The sequence below is a fragment of the Artemia sp. Qi Xiang Cuo genome, chromosome 9 (genome assembly GCF_049724085.1).
Source record: "Artemia sp. Qi Xiang Cuo chromosome 9, ASM4972408v1, whole genome shotgun sequence".
Taxonomy (NCBI): domain Eukaryota; kingdom Metazoa; phylum Arthropoda; class Branchiopoda; order Anostraca; family Artemiidae; genus Artemia; species Artemia sp. Qi Xiang Cuo.
In genome coordinates this window covers 45,992,446-46,014,173 of record NC_142802.1, presented here as the reverse complement: position 1 = coordinate 46,014,173, position 21,728 = coordinate 45,992,446, and the positions used below count along the sequence as shown (strand labels likewise).

The 21,728-nt window shown below is 35.8% G+C and overlaps 1 protein-coding gene across 1 annotated transcript; it reads left to right on the top strand.

Annotated features, from left to right (window-relative positions):
- The first annotated feature begins 509 nt into the window (after positions 1-509).
- Positions 510-13,098, top strand: LOC148948713 (uncharacterized). The gene is made up of 2 exons (XM_089094057.1): positions 510-643; positions 11,263-13,098. Exons 1-2 carry the CDS (start codon positions 518-520, stop codon positions 13,030-13,032), a joined length of 1,896 nt encoding a protein of 631 aa, XP_088950183.1. The 5' UTR covers positions 510-517; the 3' UTR covers positions 13,033-13,098.
- Positions 13,099-21,728: the final 8,630 nt, after the last annotated feature.

Here is a 21,728-nt window from a genome sequence, read left to right as displayed (position 1 = left end):
AATAAGATTAATCCTATCCTTTCTCCCTTTCCCAATAATCTTCTAAAATTTATCATAGAATTCGTTCTGGAACAAATGGACTAAATTTCCTTCATGTTTTCTAATTCAAGTGGTTCAACTCCCCTGTCCCCTCTTTGCAGGCATTGTAATATGAATAATGAAACAATTGACCATTGCCTATTTGAATGTAATATGCTGACGGCTGCACAACATACCTTGCTTTGTAAACTGTTAAAATACTTCAAACACCACAAAATCCCACTATCAGCCAAGAGCCTAGCCAACTATACCTGCACACAGAGCATAGAAATCGACATCTATCATCTTATATTTGAACTCCTAGAGTCGAAAGATCTGCTGAAAGATATCTGAATATATCTAATAAATATGAGGCAATCAAGCCAGTAGCTCTGTAGCCCACAGAGTGAAGCAAAAGAAAAGGGCTAAATAGTTATACTGAAAATCCCGCCTGCTGTTAAATAGAAGAAGAAGAGCACGTGGTTAAAAGCTTGCAAATATGTTAAAAGTGAATGGACTCGACCTTACCCTTTCTCCCTACAAGATAGCTTTACTTGCCATAATACCAGAAGTAATTAAAGATCTGGGGAAGTTTTGTCGACCATGCAATACAGGAAATTGTAGTGTAAGCCCTAAAAATAGCCTACTTTGGTTTTACCTTATTGTTTGACCACTTCTTAAAGAAGTAGTTGAAGAAACAAAATTAATTCCATTAACTTTCTTATTTTATGCTCTTTTTGTATATCATGGATGCTGTTTTGGCAATGCATTCTGCCCTCTCCCCCTGATGGTACTAAATACAGACTAGTCTATTCTTAAATATCCTAGGGTAAAAAACCAGTATACAATTGAGCAACATTATGTAAAACTAAACCCCTCCCATCTTGTTAGGCCTACCAAAGTGGAATTGAGAAGAATTTTATATATTAATGGATAGCTAAAAATTTGGTCAATATATACAAAATCATATTATTGAGTTAGGACTAAAGTGAATACACATTTCGATGCCTTTTTTTATGCTGATTACGAATATAATAAGCATTTCTATCGGAAATGAATTTCAGCCCCCCCCCCTATATATGCCAATTCAGGGTTAGGTTAGGTTGGGTTAGGTTAGGTATAGCCTATATAGGGGGGGGGCTGAAACTCATTTCCGATAGAAATGCTTATTATATTTGTAATCAGCATAAAAAAAGGCATCAAATGGTGTATTCACTTTAGTCCTAACTCAATAGGCCTAATATGATTTTGTATATATTGACCAAAAATTTAAGCTATGCATCAATAGGCTATGGTTATTATTAAAATGGTCAATTTTTTGCAGTTCATATTATTGACTTATGAATAAATTAAACATACCACTTGATGGCTTTTTATGCTCTTTCCAAATATAATAATCATTAGGTGCATTTTTTACTCATCAATATGCTAAGATCTTACATCTTTTGTCAGAAAATGCTTAAAAGTGAAATCTTTGAACAAAGATTGTACATCTTTGGTCATTTTGTGGAAACGTCTTTCATCATTCTGATCAGTGGTCTGAGAATAATGATGAGTAGATCATCAAAGTTCTCTCATCATTGTTCTATATGGCAGAACAGTGGCAGTCTTCACACTTTTTGCTAACATCAGTGAGCTGTAAGACCTTAGAACAAAGATGAGTTAAGAAACCATAATCTTTACAGAAAGATGTAAGATCTTAGTGCTAAAAAACAGGCCTATTATTGTTGGAAATATATTTTACCCCCACTCTTATATACACCAATTCAGGGTATATTTTCCACCATTTCCCCAAACACATCCAATCAAAATTTTGAGATAGCCATTTTGTTCAAAGTAGTTGAAAGACCTGGAAATTATGTCTTTGAGGAGGACACTCAGCCCTCAGTTCAAAGATTGTAAGTTATGCCCTGGGGGCATATAAGGTTTTTATAGAAGGTGCTTTCATATAAACTACAAAAAGGGCTCATTCAATTGGAAATTCAAAGGGCTAATGTCCTTTGTAATTGTCAAATGTGATTGGAGGGCAACTAACCCCCCTTTCATGCCCACCAGTTCCCCAAATGCATCCAATAAAAATTTTGAGATAGACATAGAAATTAGGTCTTTGAGGATGACACCCCCCCCCCCCCACCACAACCCTCAGGGAAAGGGTTGTAAGTTATGCCCTGGGGGCATATAAGGTTTTTAAAGAAAGTTTTGTCATAAAAACTTCAAAGAGGCCTCATTTGATTGGAAATTGAATGGGATAGAGCCCTTTTTAATAGTTGAAAGTGATTGGAGGGTAAATAACCCCCTCTCATGCCACCATTTCCCCAAACAAATCCAATCAAAATTATGAGATAGCCATTTTGTTCAACATAGTTGAAAGGTCCAGAAATTATGTCTTTGTGGATGACAAACCCCACATAGTCCCCAGGGCAAAGGTTTTAAGTTGTGCCTTGTGGGCATATAAGGTTTTTATAGAAAGCATTGTTGTACAAACTTCTAAAAGGGCTCATTCAATTTGGAATTGAGAGGGCTAATGCCCTTATAAATAGTCAAAAACAATCAGAGGGCAAATGCCCCCTCACACCCATCATTTCTCCAAACACTTCCAATCAAAATTTTCATATAGCCATTTTGTTCAATATATTTGAAAGGGTTGGAAATTACGTCTTTGAGGATAACAAATCCCACCAGCCCTCAGGCCAAGGGTTGTAAGTTATGCCCTGGGGGCATATAAGGTGTTTACAGAAAGCATGGTCATATAAACTTCAGAGGGGGCTCATTGGATCAGTAATCAGATGCTCTAGTGCTCTTTTTAAGAGTCAAAGTGATCAGAGGGCAGCTACTTCTTCCTCCCACACACAGCATATTATCCCAAAATACATCTAATAGAAATTTCGAGATAACCATTCTATTCAAAATAGTCTAAATATCATACAACAAGGCTTTTGGGGTTGAAACCATCCCCAGAGATTAGGGGAAAGGGTTGTGAGTTATGCCCAGGGGGTATTTAAGGTTATTAGGGATAGGGTGGTTTTTTAACTTTAGAAGAGGCTCAGTCTTTTTCCCTGAAAAAGACTATGTCAATGTAAACAGAACATTAATTAATTAAAAAAACTTTATCCACAAAATTAATTTTTCAAAAAAAGTAAAGAACTCCATTAAGCCAAAATGAAAAAAATAGAATCCAATAAACTACCAAGTATACAACTACCACAAATCAATAAATAAATGAAACCCAAGACAAACAGAAATTAAAATAAATAAAAGAGTCAAACTCAAAATAAGTAGAAATTCATATGAGTAGGGTTCTAAACCCCCATGCTTTCTAAAAGCCAGAATATATCAGCATATTATGTTTTAGAAGTAATTACTTGGCAAGAAAAAAAAAACTGTCATCCTAATCCAGCAATTGAGACAAATGTGCACTTGAACGAGGTTTTGACCTTACTCATCTATCCAACTACCTAGGACCAAACAGTATAACCGAACCATCAACCAAATAGAAATGTCCAAATCCATGCAAAGCCATTGTAAATTTAGCAATTCATTTGAATTTTTTTTTTTTCAGTAAAGTACAAATTATATTCTGGCTTTTAGAAAGCAAAGGGGTTTAGATCCCTACTCATATTAATTTCTGCTCATGTTGAGTTTAGTGTTTTGAGATTATTTTAATTTCTGTTTGTTTTGAGTTTCATTTATTTATTGATACTGATTTGTGGTAGGTGTATGCTTGGTAGATTATTTGATTCTATTTTTGTTCATTTTTGGTTTAATGAAGTTCTTTACTTTTTTTGAAAAACTTATTTTGTGGAAAAAGTTTGTCTTAATTAATTATTAATAGAAGCTAGACCATATGGGACTGTAAAAGTTCCTTTTGCTTTTTCTTCTTTGCCTGCAGTCATCATGTTAAATTTGAAATTTGGTTTCATTCCAAATGATTATTACATGAATTTGGTTTCTCAAATTGTCTTGAAATTTAGCTTCTTGAATTTTGAAAAAATCAAAGTAGGAATTTCTGATCAGCAATTTTTTTTAGATTTCAGGAAAGATAAAAAAGACAAGAAGAATATATTATATAAAAGTACAATTCAAAGAATCGATAAATATCTTGAAGAACGATACTTAATCTCACACACCAAAGAACATAACAAAACAAGAATATGAAAAAGGGAAAGACTTGTTAATAAGACAGTTAAAAAGATATTGTACCAACAATCAAAGACAAAATATTTTGACTTCACAAACAAAAGGCTTTATCAGCAGGGGCTGGGCTTAGCTTGAACCAACTTATAAAAAAAGGGAGAAAACATGACAAATTTAATTGATAAGAGCTGTACAAGAACAATCTGAGCATTAAAAGAAAAACTCAGACCTATCAATTTGTGTCAGTTCAAGAAAATTTATCATAGGGTAGGGGAATTTACTGTTGAACATCCCAAGGGAGGTGAAAATTTGTTGTTTTTTATATTTTTCTTTGAATACCAGGGCAGTGTCACGAGCAACCAATTTTCAGGTGGGCAAGCCTGTATTACATTAATTGCACCACATGTAATTTATATTAACTGCCATCCTCATAGACTCAACTTTGTGTTGGGTGATTCCATTCAGAGCTTGAGATGAATGGTTTCTTTTTTCTCAACTCTTCAAGAGCAGTACTGTTTAATTGCAAATAGCAGTACACCCTACCAACTGTTTGTTAATTATCTGAAAGCCATTGGCATAACTGGTTTTTATCTGAAGAAATCAATTACTACAAGATGGGCATACCGGAATAGATCGATGAACATATTTCTGAATAGATACAACTGTATTTTGGCAGTTTTATCAAATATTATCTAGTGACAGAGAATCTGCAGCTCAGGCCCGCAGACTCATAACCATACATCAAACATTTGAATTTATTTTTATACTCCACATAGCCGAAATAAAATTTGCACCACAAACTCTTTCTGAGCAGCTGCAGGAATTAGACCTAGTTTTATCTAGTAGCTACTGGTCTTATTGTAGGTACACAAGATATAATTATAGATATGTGAGCTGACAATGCTTTTGATAAAACCATTCATAAAGCAAAATAATTTTCTTTTGAGTGCAGTCGCACTAAAGACCTTTTCAACATTCTAATTCTTTATGTAAAATACCAAAGCGTCCGTAGCAATTAATTTCCAGCATTTATGATCTCGCAATCATGGCGACTTTGGGGAAAAGGAATCTTGCTGAAGTAAAAGTACCAACTGAAAATACTTTCAGAAAGAATCAATTATTTGTGACAGAGAGATTGTGCCCTTAAATTAAAAGTCGCTTCGTGAATCCACCTTGCACTGTACCAATACTAGCTGACTAGCTAGTATAGCATTGCAATACAAAGAAGCTTACATTGACACAACTCTGTTGGTCTTGCAAATGGATCTTGTGAGAAGATGTACAGTACACTCATTAGTTAATACGCAAAAATATTTCTTTGAACTTCACGATTGTCTGAAAGCAATGTCAATAGGTATTCCGAAGTTTCGACAATTATGTAAATCTTCATTGCTCTGTCTATTACAATGGCTAGTAATGAGAGATTCTTTTCTACACTAAGTCTGATTAAAACCTATTTAAGATCAACAGTAGGCAACAAAAGGTTCAGTGATCTGATGTTGATATTTAATGAAAAGGCTCCTATGAAATTGTTTGACTTCAATGCTATGGTTAAAAGATATATCGAATTATTGTATAAAATTAAAGTATATAAAATATATGGTTAGAAAAATATTTGTAGAAAAATGAGACCTTGTCAGTTCTCAGTGTTACAATAAAACTGTGAATTTAGTCCAGGACTTTTAGGGTTTGACCCGGACAAAATTGCAATATAAACGAAAATAGTACCAAACTGATCAGAAAAAAAATTCTCTACAACATACCAAAAGTCCCCATAAATCTGAGTGGGGCAAGTACCCGAAAAACAGGGGGAAATGCAGGGGAAATTGGGAAAAATGCCAAACATGCCCAGAAAATAGTTCAAAGTGAGTTTTCTGGGGCTTCCTCATACGCTGATCATGAAACTGACATCTAAAATTCAGTATAGAATAAAAGTACTACGGAAGACGGGGGGAAGAGGGGACAAAATTCAAAAATACAGGGTAGGGGTAGAAAGCACTTTGAAATATGTTTTCTGGGGTCTTTCTATCTACTGATCCCGAAACTGACATCTAAAATGAAATAAAGAACATGAACCCACCATAACGGGGGAAAAGGGGGAAAGAGGGGAAGAAAAGGGACAATTGAAGTCAGGGGTAGAAATCAGTTTGAAATGTGTTTTCTGGGGTTTTCCTATCTGCTGATCACGAAACTGACACCTAAAATGAAGGAAAGAAAACGAGAACCAGGAAAACCGAACAAAACTGGAGGAAATAACGGACAGGGGGAAGGGAAGCCTGACTCCTGAGCCAGGTTCTAATGGCTAATAAGTGGGCCTATGGACAAAATAACTCGCTTAAGTATCAAAATTTTACTTTCTTGAATCACAGACATTTCTTACAACCATTTTAATTACTAAACATAAAGAAAACAACCGCTTGGCAGTGATCACAGTATAAAACTTCCGATATTATACGTAAACTTTGTACTTTCGTAGGCAATATCGTTGAATAAAAAACTAAAAAAAGAACTTCAGTAACTATAGGTAAAATCTGCACTTTTTAAGGCAGTAGAATTGACTTGAAAAACACAGCATTGATGTCACTAGTCGAGCTCTTCGTCTTCGACAATCTCGTTGTCCCTGTTCAAGCAGTTGATATCCTGACATTCTCCGCACGCGAACGTACACGCTAATCCATTTTTCTTGCAGCTGCATCGCGAGTTCTCGCAGCCTGTCTTACAGTTGCATCTCACGACACTCAAAGGAGTCTGAGGTGCGGGCAACAAATCGGTCATCACAGGTGAGTATTTATGGTCTCTGAGGACCCAACCCGAGTCAGCCGAGTCGAGGTCAGCTGGTTCCCCTTTCCAACGGGATACTTCGAGGCACACTCGCTGGGAGTGGAATGAAGCTGCAGCTTTGGTTGGTGGAAGCCATTCGGGCTTAACAAACGCCGTAGTATTTGACAAAGAAACTTTTTCCAAGAAAATTTGATGTCGCAGCTTAGTGATATCTTCGTTTGGTCGTGCTTTATACAAGCTGAGGAGAAGATATTCACCCGCTTTCACAATTTCATCTTTAGACGATGATTCATCCAGAAACACTTCGCATTTTTTTTCTGAACACTTTGCTCTTCTTCAAAAGAGGTAGCACAGCTTGCTTTCCAAGTCCGAAAACTCGTGAGGTCGTGTCACATCCGAAGAGTTCGTGCCCTACCAGAAGTTGCCTAGATACTTCTCCCATTTTTTTTTTAACTTCGTTGAGGCACCAGAACCGTGTTATCGCTTCTTTTGCGTTCGTTGACGATTCGAAGTAAAGTGTTTTTGCATTAGGCGGGAGATGATACAAGAGTAGAATCAGAAGGTCAGTGTCGTTGCCAAGAACTATTGTTTCAGAGTTTTCTGCTTTCGTTACGGCAGTCTTCACGATTAGATAGTCAGCATCGTCTTTCACATGGACGACTTCAAATCCTTTGGCTCTGAGTTTTTCCCCGATGTAGCTTATAATTCGCTGTTTGTTCTGAGAGTTGCTCAAAAACTCTTCCTTCTTTTTCTTGAGCTTCATCCCTAAACTGAAATCGATCACTTGATGCTGGCTTCCCTTACACCGTCGGTTGTGGGTAGCATCTTTCGTGGTTGGACCAGCGCTGTATCCATCAAAGACAACAGTAGGGGAGGTACAGCGCCGAGTAACGAAACTAACATAGCTGTCACAGATTGAATCATAAGTATCACCAATCTTCCAAGGTACTTGCTGAAGCAGCCAACCTCCGTCAACTGCAGTGACACGATTTGACATTGGCAGGTGGTGAATCGAGTCCGTTTTCGCTTCTTACCATATTGCTTTCGCTAGTGCATGTTTGTCTGGTTGACGCATTATGCCAGAATTCTCAAACAAAGCGGGCGGATAACTGCACAGTTCGTAACGTAAAGTTTCTGCCATGTCATTTTCGGATGTATGGGTAGCAGTCGAAAGACGTTGAAAAAGCAGTGCAGGGTCAATACGCAAAATCTCGCCATCTATCCGTATGTTCCCGTCGGATTCCAGTGTAACGACTTTGTCTTTCTTCCTGAATGAAAAACTTTTGACAGATTGACCATCCATGCACGGGAACATCAGCTAACCTACAGCTTTAGAATCCTCTGCATTGACGCCTTTTTGTGCAATATGCCCGGAATCTATACCTCTAACCTCTGTGGAACTAGTGAAAGGACAGTTCTCTAGAAGGAATTCAAGAAATGTCAGTAGATCCTTAGTATCTCTCTTTATTCGTGCTGCGGTTGCAGTAACGTGCTGTTCACTAGAACTGTACTTTAGGCCCGTCAGTTTCTGCATTAGATCATTCAGTGAAGCGAGTACTGGCACAAAATTATGCTTGACTTAACAAAAAAATCTCGTCGTACCTTGATTTATCCTGCTACCATGTCACATGTGTAAGCATCCACGCAGACTGGGGACTATTGGATCCACTAGATGTCATTCCGTCAGGAAAGGTTTTGTCGTCGGCACTGGAACTCCGCGGTGACTAGTCTACCTTGCTTCTCTTACTGAATGTCGAATTAGAACAGGATTATGTTGACGAACCCACGCTCTTGTTGATAACGGCGAGGAATACGGAATAAAGTAATTTCAGTATCTTTCCGTATTTCTTTCTCGAGTTTTTTTTTGCCTTTTCCGAACCTATGGGGTAGCTGAACCTCTATAGATCTCCTGTATTAACATTTTTAAACATTTCCACATGCTTTCTACCCCTACCCTGTATATTTCCCTTTTTCCCCTCCCTCCCCCCCCCCTATTTCCCCGTTTTATGTTAATCATTTTTTTTATATCATTTTAGTTCTCAATTTCGTAATCACCAGATAGGAATACCCCAGAAAATATCTTTGAAACCACTTTCTAACCCTACCCTGTATTCTTCTCTTTTCTCCCTCTTTCCCCTGTTCCCCCGTATTCCTTCGTAGTCTTTTTCTATACTGCATTTTAGATGTTAATTTCATAATCAGCGTATGTGAAAACCTCAGAAAAATCACTTTAAACTATTTTCTGGGCATGTTCAGGTATTTTTCCCATTTTCCCCCGCATTTCCCCCTTTTCCCCTGTTTTTCGGGTACTCGCCCCACTCGGATTTATGGGGACTTTTAGTATGTTGTACAGAATCTTTTTCTGATTATTTTGGTACCATTTTCGTTTATATTGCAATTTTGTCCGGGTTCGACACTTTTTTGAGCTAAAAGTCCTGGACTAATTAGTTTCCTACTTAAGTTCTCTATGTATTCATGAAACACTTTTGAAATGTTTCTTACTATTACTAGTCGATCATGGAAGAGATCTGGGCTAACCACTATGGAGAAATATTGTCCTTCAACAACTGTGAGCCCACCCATTAGGGGGCCCATAGAGGTTGCTTTGCCCTCCCCCCCTTAGTTCAGAATGAAATGATGCCACTGATAATCAGTTACTTTGTGTTCTTGTTTTAACCATATAACCAAATTTCTGAAGTTGGTTTAATAATCACTTTGAATAAATGCTTCAACAATAAAAATTTGTAATGTCAAAAAGGTAGAAACTCTATGGTTAAGCCCTAAGATAAGCCTTGGCTATTCCCAAGAACAACTGGGTCACAAATTATTATACCGCAGTACAAAAAGAACCAGAGTACTATCATACATGTTTGCTGTAACTGTTTTATCAGCAAAGAGGACAGACAACTGCTATATGTGCCTTGACAAATAAGGGATGTTCTATACAATTTTGGTATGACCTTTTGACCTGGTAAATTTTACTAAACAAAACCAAAATTTTACCGACAGGTCTCCCGGCCAAGCAGCTTTAAATTGGCACTTGATTTATTTTCCTATGTATCATACCTTTACCTCAACAAAAATTGATTTTTTGAATTGTGTTTTTCTCAAAATTTAAAAAGTGTAGATACAACTTTTTTGCTATCAACCAGTAATTTCTCTATTGTTTTGCCTTTTTTGATGCATCATATTTTCTTCTTTATTAACTGGTTTTCTTACATTCCTGTGCTAGTGAAAACTGTAGGCTACACCAACAGATTTCAGTGCAAATTTTTGATAAATGGTATTTGAAATAATTTAAAGAATATAGATAAAAACGGTCAGAGAAACTATTTTTTCATTAACTGAAACGTATTGCATGGTAAAAATCAAGAATTTCATTTTGTGTGTGTGTGTGTTCGTGTGTGTTTTCTTTTGGTTTTATATACCCTAGGATTATATCTAGAAACATCAGAGAGGGGGGGGTGTAGAGGAATGTACAATGTTAGAAAAGCAACTGTAATATTTGGAAAGAGAATAAAATAAGGAATCCAATGATACTAGTTTTGTTTATTTCGTATGTTCTGTTAAGAAATGGATAACCAATAAATTAGTATTCCTACTTTCTTGCTTGCTAAGGCTGTATAAAATTTCTAGTTCAGTTATTCTGATGATATATATATATATATATATATATATATATATATATATATATATATATATATATATATATATATATATATATATATATATATATATATATATATATATATATATATATATATATATATATATATATATATATATATATATATATATATATATATATATATATATATATATATATATAGAGTTTTATTAATAGTTAGTGCTTTTTTTTCATAGGGAAAGGAGCCCTTGTAGAGAATGGCCGATATCACCTATACGCCCTCAGCTTATAGACGATTCGCATATGTGTTTGTTGTTTTTGTTTTTTTTTTCAGTTTATTGGTGATTGACCTGGAAATGAAGAAATGCTTTTATATTCCTTCAATAGTAATAGGTATTTATCTGTTTTCCTTCTAGATGCACGCATTAAAATTCTAGCGGATCTTTAGCGGATGCTACAAAATATTTAAAAAGTTTTTAATTTGTTATAAATATATGTTTGACAGACAAATGAATTTCTAGCCCATATAGGCAAATATGTTGACTTAGTTGTTCTAAGTTATAGATTAGAAATTCGTTTGTTCAAATTTCCTTAGCTCTTCTATGACCTTGCTACAATTAAAGGATTAAAACGGTTAAGACATCAATTCTTATATTTCAGTCTCTTTTAGTTTTGTCCTTTGTCATCTTTTTTTTTCGTAGGCACATATAAATACCTTGAAGATTGTCAAAGAAAAGAATCTACATTTTCTTTTGAAATGTCTCTGCCATGTTGATGATGGGGTTTCATTTCCAAATATTTATAAATGGTTAGAAGATATAGATATCCGAGGTCATTCATTGTTAGATCATGTTAAAAGGATACTCTCAAATTTGGCATCACTAGGTGTTGAAGGACTCACTGAGTTGATGGATACATGTGATAACTTGCTTGCTGGAGTCAAATCAGACCCGCTATCAAGAAACAGTGTTGTTGGGCTATTCATTAGGAGTATGATTCTTACATTCCAGAGAACTACATTTTCTGACAAAGTCAAAGTTATGGAGCGATTTCAAGAATATGTTGATACAAAACCTGTTAGTTTAAAAATGCCTGAAAAACCTAAAAGCAAATTGCTGACAATATTTGAAAAAATAGAAAAAGCCTGCCTCTCTGAAGCCATCCTTGAAACCCATTTACTTTTTGACAGACTTCAAGGGAAAAATGCAAGTTCAAAACTTCCAGATAAAATGGGTCAAGCCTTGCTTGTTCTTGCAAAAGTGTTTGAGCATTTTGGTCTTAAAAACGAAATTGCATACTCTGCAAGAGAGGCTTTGGTCTCAAGCCAGGAACTTCACATGGTTTCTACCATTGAAGAATCTAAAAAAATTTTGCTTATCAATGGAATTATTTCCTCGAAGCAATTATTACAGTTTAATCCATCTACTTTCGCTAATGATAAGTCTTGCTTGTTTAATTTAATTTCAAAACTGTCTGAAGTGAATACGGACAGAGCCAAGTTAATATCATTTCTGAATTCAGTTAAAGAAAGGAAGCATAATGTGAATTCAAAAATGCAGCTATCCAAGCTCTGGAATCTCTTGGGACAACCTGTGCTTGGTTCAGTGATTGAGAATATGCTGACGATTGTCACTAATAGTCGCAAATCTGATGGATTATCTCTTCATTCGAAATATGGCTCTGTTCAGCTACTTTATAAACTCTTAAGTTTTAACAAATCGCCTCTTAATATCCATTTAAACGGCGAGGACATCGAATATGCATTATTAAAACTTATTGCCACTGTTGAAAGTATGAATTATGAAATGAAAAAAATTGCTGCTACAACTTACATAGAAAGCATTTCAGGTGTTGTTCCAGCTATAGGTTTTCAGCTGCAAGGGGAAAGCAATGAAGGATTTGGAATCTTGGAGTGTTGCTCACCTCCACATAAGAGTGGAACACGTGTTGGATTTATTTGTGACAAACTGTCTGAATATGATTCTATTGTGTTACAACTAAAACATTTCTTATTCTGTGGTAATTATGGGAATGCCATATTAAAAGGAGCTAGTATTGATGGCAAGATACATAATTCTCTGAAAACATCTGACCTGAAAGCTATGTGTTCATTACTTAGATCAAGTAACTTACCAACATTTTCTGTTCAGCTCGCCATGTATTACCAGAATAGACCCTTTGGTAGTGATCTAGGCTGGGCAGACCTGCTTTTCGAGAGAGTTTTCTCGGAATTATGTGCTGCTGATATTGGAATGAGCATGGATAGTACAATAAGCATTGTGAAGGATCTGGAAAGATGTGCAGTGATCTTTAAAAATAATCAGTCATATCTTAAACTGAAAGATACTTACTTTTTGCTTTCTGTTGTGTATCATCAAGTTGGTTTGTTTGAAGACAGAAATTGTGCTGCAAAAAAGTTTAAGGATCTTGATGAAACCCATAGGAATTGTGATTTTGAGTTTTTCTACTAATTGGTCATATCTATTCATGTTTTGCAGTATTATTGTGTTACTTTGTTTTTGAGAAATAAATATGAAAACTTATTAGCAGTTCATTGTGTTTCAGAGAAATATGCCTTGGCATTTACTAATATTCCATATGAATTTCAACTTAGCTCATTCCAATAGATAATTCTGATGGTTGCTGTGATATTCAGGTAGATTAAACATCCTCCCCGCTAAGAATATTACAATATTGTAAGGAGTGGGAGGTACAGGGTACACATTGGACTTTTCCTCTTCGTCTTAATTTTTCAATATTGCTGCATTCTTTCATTTGACAAATTGAGTTTTGTTTTATATCTGTTCGTTTTTAATGTAATGCTCAGCCCTATCTAAGATATTTCATGTTCACAGCTTCTTTTATAACAAGATATTTAGGTGATTATCTTTTTATTATGTCACGAATGATTACCATCATATTTTTTTCTTTTTTTTATATATAGGCCTATATATAAGAACCGACCATTGAAGTTTTTTATTGCTTCTTGTCCTGACCAAGTAAAGATCCGTATAATTTCAATGTATTATTAGATTTATTTTCCTACAATTTCTAAACTTCTACAACCATCCCTTCCTTGTGAAGTGGGAACACTTCACAAGGAAGGAATTGATGTAGAAATTTTGAAGGGGGCTCATTTGAATGGGAACTGGAAGTTCTAGTGCCCTGTTCATGAGTCAAAAGTAATTTGAGGGCAACCTGCTCCCATCCAATGCCGGTTTTCGACATCGCTCATGGGCGCCGGCAAGGGGGGCAGGGGGGCCATGGCCCTCTTTGGAAATTTGGGAATATAAAGTAATTGTAAGGAAACCAAAGGAAAGAAAGCAAAATAAGGAAAAAACATGAAAAAAATGTTTGTTGCCCCTTTGTTGGCTGGCTGTCAATAGATTTTTACCCATAATAAGGAAAATAAAGGTTCTAATTTGTGACAGAGTAAACCTTAATCAGTTTTTCACAAACATTTTTTCTATATAATTTGGTTGGAGTAAAAAAAATCAAAATTCTTCAGAGTAATGAATGGTAAGTAAATAACCATCCTTGTCAATGACGAAAGTATAAGAGCATAACTATTGATAACATTCAGTCTAAGAATCAGCTTTTATGGTGATCCTAAATATGTGTTTGTTTATTAGTAATTAATGCAGTTATTAGAACACAATAGAGTTCGTATACTTATAGAAAACACAAGGAAAATAACTTAATAAGGGGCAATTTCGGTAAGAATATGCCGTCAACTTTTGCTGGCATTGCAAGAGTACCCATGAGCTGATATATGAAGAAATGTTTCCCCTGAACGGGATGCTGGAAATTTCTGTATTTTCCCCCTGAACGGATACGTTTTTTGTGTTTTATTATTAATTTTTTTCCAGGAGTGACGACATTTATTTAGTTGTCACTTTGAAAAAGATATAATTTTTTATAGTTATGAAGTGTAAAAGGTGTCAAATATACTGGCCTTTGGTATTCAAAATTAAATTAAAAATATTGAATCGAAAATTTTGATTTGATTTTCTTAATCTTAGTTTTAATGTTTTACTTTGAACAAACTACTTTGATAATGCGTTACGGTACTTCTTATAAACACTAAGTCTAAAGGCATTAATTATTTTTGTGTTTGATAACCAAGTTTAAAACTGTCGAAATTGTTAAAAAAATATTTTTAACAATGTCAATTATTTTTAAATAAATTGGAATTTGTTTTTTTTTTATGTGTTGTTTTTTGTAACCGAATGCCGTGGACATTTTATATGTTTTATTTGTTCCCTCTTTCGCACGCAAGGTTTCTTGTAAGAATTGGTTATAATGAATGAATCACCTCCAGGTACACTTGATTTTAAGGAGTTGGAAAGTAAAAAAGTAAGTTTTGAAAGATATAATGAAATTTTGAGTGAGAACGTTGATCCTGGTGGATGCTGTCGGCTGGCATGTGAGGATTCAAGGTATGTGTTTTTGAGTGATGTCCCTTCGGAGAGCCGGGGGGATGAGAAGCAGATCAGTATTTTCCATATAAATTGCCAAGGGTTGAATTCCAGCTTTGATTTTATTAATGATATATCTAGTCTCTCTGTATTTCAGGTAATAGGCCTTACGGAAACCTGGCTTAACAAGCATAATTCTGAATTGCTGCGGATTCCTGGATACTCTTTATTCACCAAAAATCGGGAGCTTCGTCAACATGGGGGATTGGCAGCGTATGTTCGCTCGGATATTAAGGTAACGGTAAAAAGTGATATGTCGGTTTATAAAGAAATGGTCTTTGAGTCGTTTTTGTTACAGTTGAAGATTTATAAATTACAATTTTTTTTTATTGTTGCATAACGCCCACCATCGAGTGCGTTTGATGAATTTGTGGACCTCCTTGAGCAGCAGCTAGAGAAGATTCCAGTGGAGACCCCTTGTTTTTTGATGGGTGATTTAAACGTTGACCTAATTGATCCTGGTCAAAAGACTAATCTTCTATTAGATATGATGATTTCTTATGGCCTGATTCCGTCAATTAATGTAAGTACTCGAGTAACTGCGTCAACTGCGAAGTGCCTTGATAACATTTTTACAAATGTACCGTTTTCTAATCCGTGTGTCCTGGTTAGTGATACCTCGGACCACTTTGGTGTTTTTGGCTCATATTCAACATCGACGCAGACTTCTCCTTCGGTAAATGGCAGGTTTAATAAGATTACACAAGTACTGGATCCTAGTGCCCTCCGTGATTGTAAAAACAAAATAATGGATGTTAATTGGGATGAAGAGCTAGCTCTACCTGATCATGCTGATGCGAAGTTTGTGAAATTCTATAATAAACTGCATAATCTGCTGATTAGTTGCACTAAAGAGGTACGGAAAAGAGCTCGCAGAGAAATGCCTAAGAAGCCGTGGGTGACAAAAGGATTGCTCAGATCAATAAATCGAAGGGATTTGCTGTTTAAAAAGAAAATGTTACAACCTAGTGATGTTAATGAAAGGATATACAAAAACTACAGAAATGCATTAAATAGACTTTTGCGAAAAGCAAAGGAAGCTCATTATAAGAAAAAGTTTGGTGATGCAGCTGGAAACCCCAATAAAACATGGCGGATAATTAAACAGCTCATAAATCCTCCCCACACAGTCGCCCCGGATCAGATTATTGGTCGAGTAGGTGCAGAATTATGTGACCCGTCTGATATAGCCCAAGAATTTGTTGACCACTTCGCTACAGTTGGACATAATGTGGCTGAGGGAGTAAGAATAGTGGATGGCGACCGCCCTTTCCAACATTACCTTGGAAATAGCGAAACAGAATTTTCAGTTTACCTGAAACCGGTGACCGAGAGTGAAGTAAAAGAAATAATTTTCGACATGAAAAATAGTGCAGCTGGTAGTGACATTTTGTCTCTACGGATAATTAAATATCTGTGGCCAGCTATATCGCATGTATTAGTTAACCTAATAAATCTTTGTTTTAAACAGGGAGTATTTCCATCTTGTTTCAAGTTGGCACGAATTACACCGGGTCATAAGGGGGGTGATCACAGTGAGGTAAGTAACTATCGCCCGATTTCCGTTTTACCGGTCATGTCAAGACTTGTGGAAAAGTGCTTTTCCCGGAGGTTGTACCATTATTTAGAGTGCCATTCAATACTAACATCCACCCAGTTTGGATTCAGAAATGGACGCACGACCGAACAAGCTGTGGCTTATCTCTGTGGTGTTGTGAACACTGCCCTGGACCTTGGTTTTAAAGTGTCTACCATCTTTTTGGACATTATAAAAGCTTTCGACACTGTAGACCATGGTATATTGCTTGAAAAATGTGAATTTTATGGGATTAGAGGGCCTGCTCTTGATTTCCTACGTAGTTTTTTGTCTAATAGGCAGCAGTATGTGCGAATAAATGGATCTACTTCTTCCGTTGTAGATATGAAATGTGGTGTGCCACAAGGGTCCGTTCTTGGCCCCTTGCTATTTTTGATATTTGTAAATGATCTTGTACTGTCCCTGAAGGATGCGAAAACTAAAATGAGCGACATGTTTCACAGTGACAGTGACGTTACAGTACCTCTATTTGCCGATGATACTTCATTGATTTGCATTGCAAAAACAGAACGCCTTTTAGTTGAATTAATGACACAGTGTTTAGATCAAGTGTCTAGCTGGCTAAGAGTTAATAAAATAAAAGTAAACCCATCAAAGAGCAGTTTTGTAATATTTTCGCGTACATCTAATTACTACCCATGGATCCAAGAAGTGAGTTACCTGGAAGGTAAAGTTAAGCGTGATCAGTGTGTTAGATATTTGGGTATTATGCTAGATGAAACACTATCTTTTAGGAAACATGTTGAAAAGGTGTCAGGAATCCTGTGCCGTAATCTGGGAACACTGCGTAAATTGAAACATGTATTACCCCCTTCTGTTCTTCGCACTTTGTATTTTTCTATTATACATCCACATATATTGTATTGCTCATCTATTTGGCTGAGTACGTTTCCATCAATTACTAATCGAGTTCGAGTGATCCAAAATAATGGAATCCGTGTGTTGACTGGTAAATCAAATCTTGTATCCGTTAGAGCTACCTATATTGATGTAAAAGTATTACCTGCTGCAGGCCTTAGAGATTTTTATAGCCTTCAATTTATGTTCAAATATAATAATGAATTATTACCGTCTTGCTTTTCAGGAATGCTAAAAGCTAGATCTTCGATTCATGATCATGAAACTCGCCAAAGGGAAAATTTACATGCCCCGCTCGTGGTGTCTGCCAGGTCGACATTCTCGCCTATTTATAGGGGATTAAAGTTGTGGAATGGGGTTAATAAAGAGTTAAGAGAAATAGGGGATCTGAAGGAATTTAAAAATAAAATAAAAGGAATGTTATATGAGAAATATGATTTTTAATTTTTTTTTTTTTTTTTTTTTTTTTTTTTTTTTTTTTTTTTTTTTTATGTACCTGGAGGACAAGTATGGTGATTTTGTGATTGGTGGTAGGAACTGCGTGCGAAGGGGAATGATTTTTTCTTTTATTTTATTTTTTTTTAGGCCTAGGTTGTATATTTCTGCTGTGAATATTAAATTTTGACATAGGCCTACCCTTAGTACAACCGGACCCCAGGTTCTTGGGTCGGTTGTGAGTAAAATTTTTTGTCCTTGTGTGTGTTAATAAATTAATATTAATATAAAAAAAAAAAAAAAAAATGCTGGGAGTTTATATCTTAATTTTTGTAAGTAGGCTCTTGTTTTCTGTATTTTTTTGTAATTACTTAATTTTTTCATTTTTATATTCTTTTACTTTAATTGACATACTTTTTCCATTGCCTTAAAAAAATTATTTGTCTCTAAGCTTCATTAAATAAAAAAAAAACATGTTTTTTCAACTGAAAGTAAGGAGCAGCATTAAAACTTAAAACGAATAAAAAATATTACGTATATGACGGGAGAAGTTACTTATTGTTCTAATTAAACGACCCTTGTGTTTCAGGAGTTGCTTATAAAGAAATGGGACGAAATTTAAACTTTAGCGTCAAGAGCGAGATGTTGAGGAGGGGACAACCCTCCCCCCATATACGTAATAATTTCTGTTCGTTTTAAGTGTGAGTGTTGCTCCTTACTTTCAGTTCAAAAAACTCGTTTTTTCTGATCGTTTTTTAAATAACGTCAGGATACCTGGCTCCACGTCCACGGAAAAATTTCCTTCCCCATAAAAGCATCCTCTGGAGAATTCATTCCAGGGAAAAATTTACCTTAGCAATTACCCATAAAATCTCCTCGCTTAAAATTGAATCAATAAAGAGAAAGCAGGACAAAGAAATTTCGTATATGAATTCTAGCAAATTCACCCAGTGTAAAAATTTCCTCTGAAAATTTTCACCCTCTGGAAACTATCCTCTCCATTTAAAATTCTCCCAGCAAAAAATTCGTCCTCGCCTCCCTACCCGAAAAATGTATGCATACTTCCCAATAAGAAAAAGAACAATGGGCGAATTTTATAGCCTTTCCCCAGGGGCTGTTGGGGGTAATTTTATCTCCAAAGACATAGTTATTGGGCCTTTCAACTATGCTGAACAAAAAAGCTATCTAAAAATTTTGATTGGACGATTTCGGGAAAAAAGTGACATGGGAGGGGGCATAGGTGCCCTCAAATCTTTTTGGTCACTTAAGAAGGACACCAAAACTTTTCATATCGGTTGGAATGATCCCTTTCCCGATGTTCTAGGCCCACTGGGTCTGTACGATTACCCCTGGTTAAAAAACACGAACTATTTGATTACCCATCAAAATCCAAACAGAGATAATTGAAATATTGAACGTTTTTTTTTGCGTTACCAAAATTATTGTATTCATAAAACTTTACAGTTTTACGAAATGTAATTAAACAAATAGAAATGGTTTCTCATCTAAAGTAAGGAGCAAGTTTAAAACTTAAAACAAATTTAAATTACTCTGTATATAAAAGGGACTGCCCCCTTCTCGACGCCTTGCTCATTAAAAAAACATTTTTAGTGCTTTGAATTTTTTTTCTTTAAAAACTTGGAAAAAAGCCAAACTTCACAGCAAAGAGTAAGGATCTAAGGAATAGACAGCCCCCTTCATACAAAGAATAGTCTGTTCAAATAGGTTTCAAATATTTTCCTTGCTTTCAGTTGAAAAGCTCTTCTTTTTATTTAATTTCTGATTGTTTTCCAAATCATACCCAGGCCTAACCAGCAAATAATTTGAGATACCGTTCCCTTACATCCCTGGTCAATTGCTTTTAAAATGTTCAAATCAATAATTGTACGTCGATAAATACCGTCCAACGTTTAAATTTGTCCCTACGTTTAAATTTATAATGTTAGGTTTGTATAAAATTAGAATTTACTTACAAAATTGGTAATGAATAACAAATTCGATAAAAATTCCTTGTTAATATTACTAATAAAGAAGTTTGGTTAGATGAAAAGGAGTATTATTGTTTGTATGGATGGAAATTCTATGAGACTTTTGATCTTCTACATAACTGAAGCCATCACAACCTCTACAATAGGTTTTCCATATCGATCAAAACATTGCATATATTTTTTTTAATACATTGAAGTACTTCGTGTAAATAGAAAACGAAAAATATTACCATTTAAAATTACTGAAGACTAAGTTCCTAGCAGTGCTTGCCACCCTAAAGAAATTTCATGGTAGGGCTGATGATGATTTGACTCGCATTTTCCACCTCTCTCCTGGTAAATATGGGAATGTAACATATTAGGTGTATAGATAAACATTTTAATTAGTTCCTACTCCCCCTTCCTCTTTTAACGTTTATCTGAAGCCTCATGAAGAGTAAGCAGTTTGTCCATTAAAATGTACTTTTGTAGGAATCTACCCTACCCCCACCTGGGCAATGACTCACCCCCCTCCCGCTTCATTATAGCTGATACGCAATTACAGATCATCAGACGTAGCCTAATTTCATTACAAATAAAGGGAATCAATTTGGTTGAATCCAGCACTACCACTGTGTGGCATTACTTCTTTTGCAGCTTGGAAGCCTAAAATATATTTATCGATACTTTGAAATCAATTAGCTTCTTAGGATTTTAAATTGATTGCAAATTCGTCCTCTTCGGGGTAAAGTCATAGTTTGGTGCCCTAAACCGCCTAAAGTGTCACCCAACCACCACAGCTATTTTGGCGTTCCCCCTGGAAAATTTTAGCCGGCGCCTTTGACATCGCAAACCCTCTCCCCCCCGCCAAGTAACCCTCGAGACACCTGATCAAAATTTTGAGGTTCCCATATTGTTCAGAATAGTCAAAAGGACCAATAAACATGCGTCAGGGAATGACAAAACCCTCAATGACCATGAGGCAAGGAACATAAATACTGCAAATTGCCTATTACTTACCCATTGGTTTTATAATGGAAAAAAGGATGCTTGTTTAATATTGGGTATTTAATTGGTTCGAAACGTCCACGAATCGTTCTCTGAGTCAACAGGATCAAACAATTTTTGTGGGGGGGTTGAGTTAGGAAGCCCAGAAACAAACCTAAAAACTTCCATCCCTAATTAGTTTGAAGGCTAGAGCCATCTACCTCGGACCAAGAAGAGCTTCATTAACAAAAACAAGTTCCTGTGCATCTTACCCCTCCCCCCCCCCCCAAAAAAAAAACAACAGCAACGGGGCCCAAAAATGGCCAGACAATTTTGTCCTAATTGGCTTGAAACATATCTTTCAGTACCTGGCCTAAGGGGGCACTAATGGAGAAAGCAAAATAGAAAAACAAATACTGGTCCCTCTCCAAAAGGAGGCATGATAAAAAGCCAGAAAAGGACCAAAAAATGTTTTTCCCCAGCAACTTCATATGGAAAGGGTAATCATCAAATCTTGGGAGAGGGCTCATACGATTTATAAGGACCAGAAGTGATTTGAAAGCAACCAGCTTCCCTTCTTGCTGTTCTGCTATTCTGTCCTCACAGCACCGTGATATTGTATCACAATTTGTGACAGCCATAAACACCAAAAGATCTAATAAGTAGGCCTCCGGGGTCAACATCATCATCCCCACAGTCCCAAGGTATGTCCATACATTATGTAAATTACCCATTATTCAGAGATAAGTTGTAGAAGGAAAGGTGTCCATGTTTTGTTTTTGTGGTCTAATCAGCATGGAGCTTTTAAGAATCGTTCATTTGGCCAAGATTTCCAGGTTTTCCCA

Excerpts from the sequence above, each read along its gene's own strand:
- LOC148948713 (XM_089094057.1), top strand. The coding sequence starts at position 518 with ATGTTAAAAGTGAATGGACTCGACCTTACCCTTTCTCCCTACAAGATA. Across the intron at positions 644-11,262 it reads GCAATACAGGAAATTGTAGT|GCACATATAAATACCTTGAA; the intron begins GTAAGCCCTAAA and ends TTTTTTTCGTAG.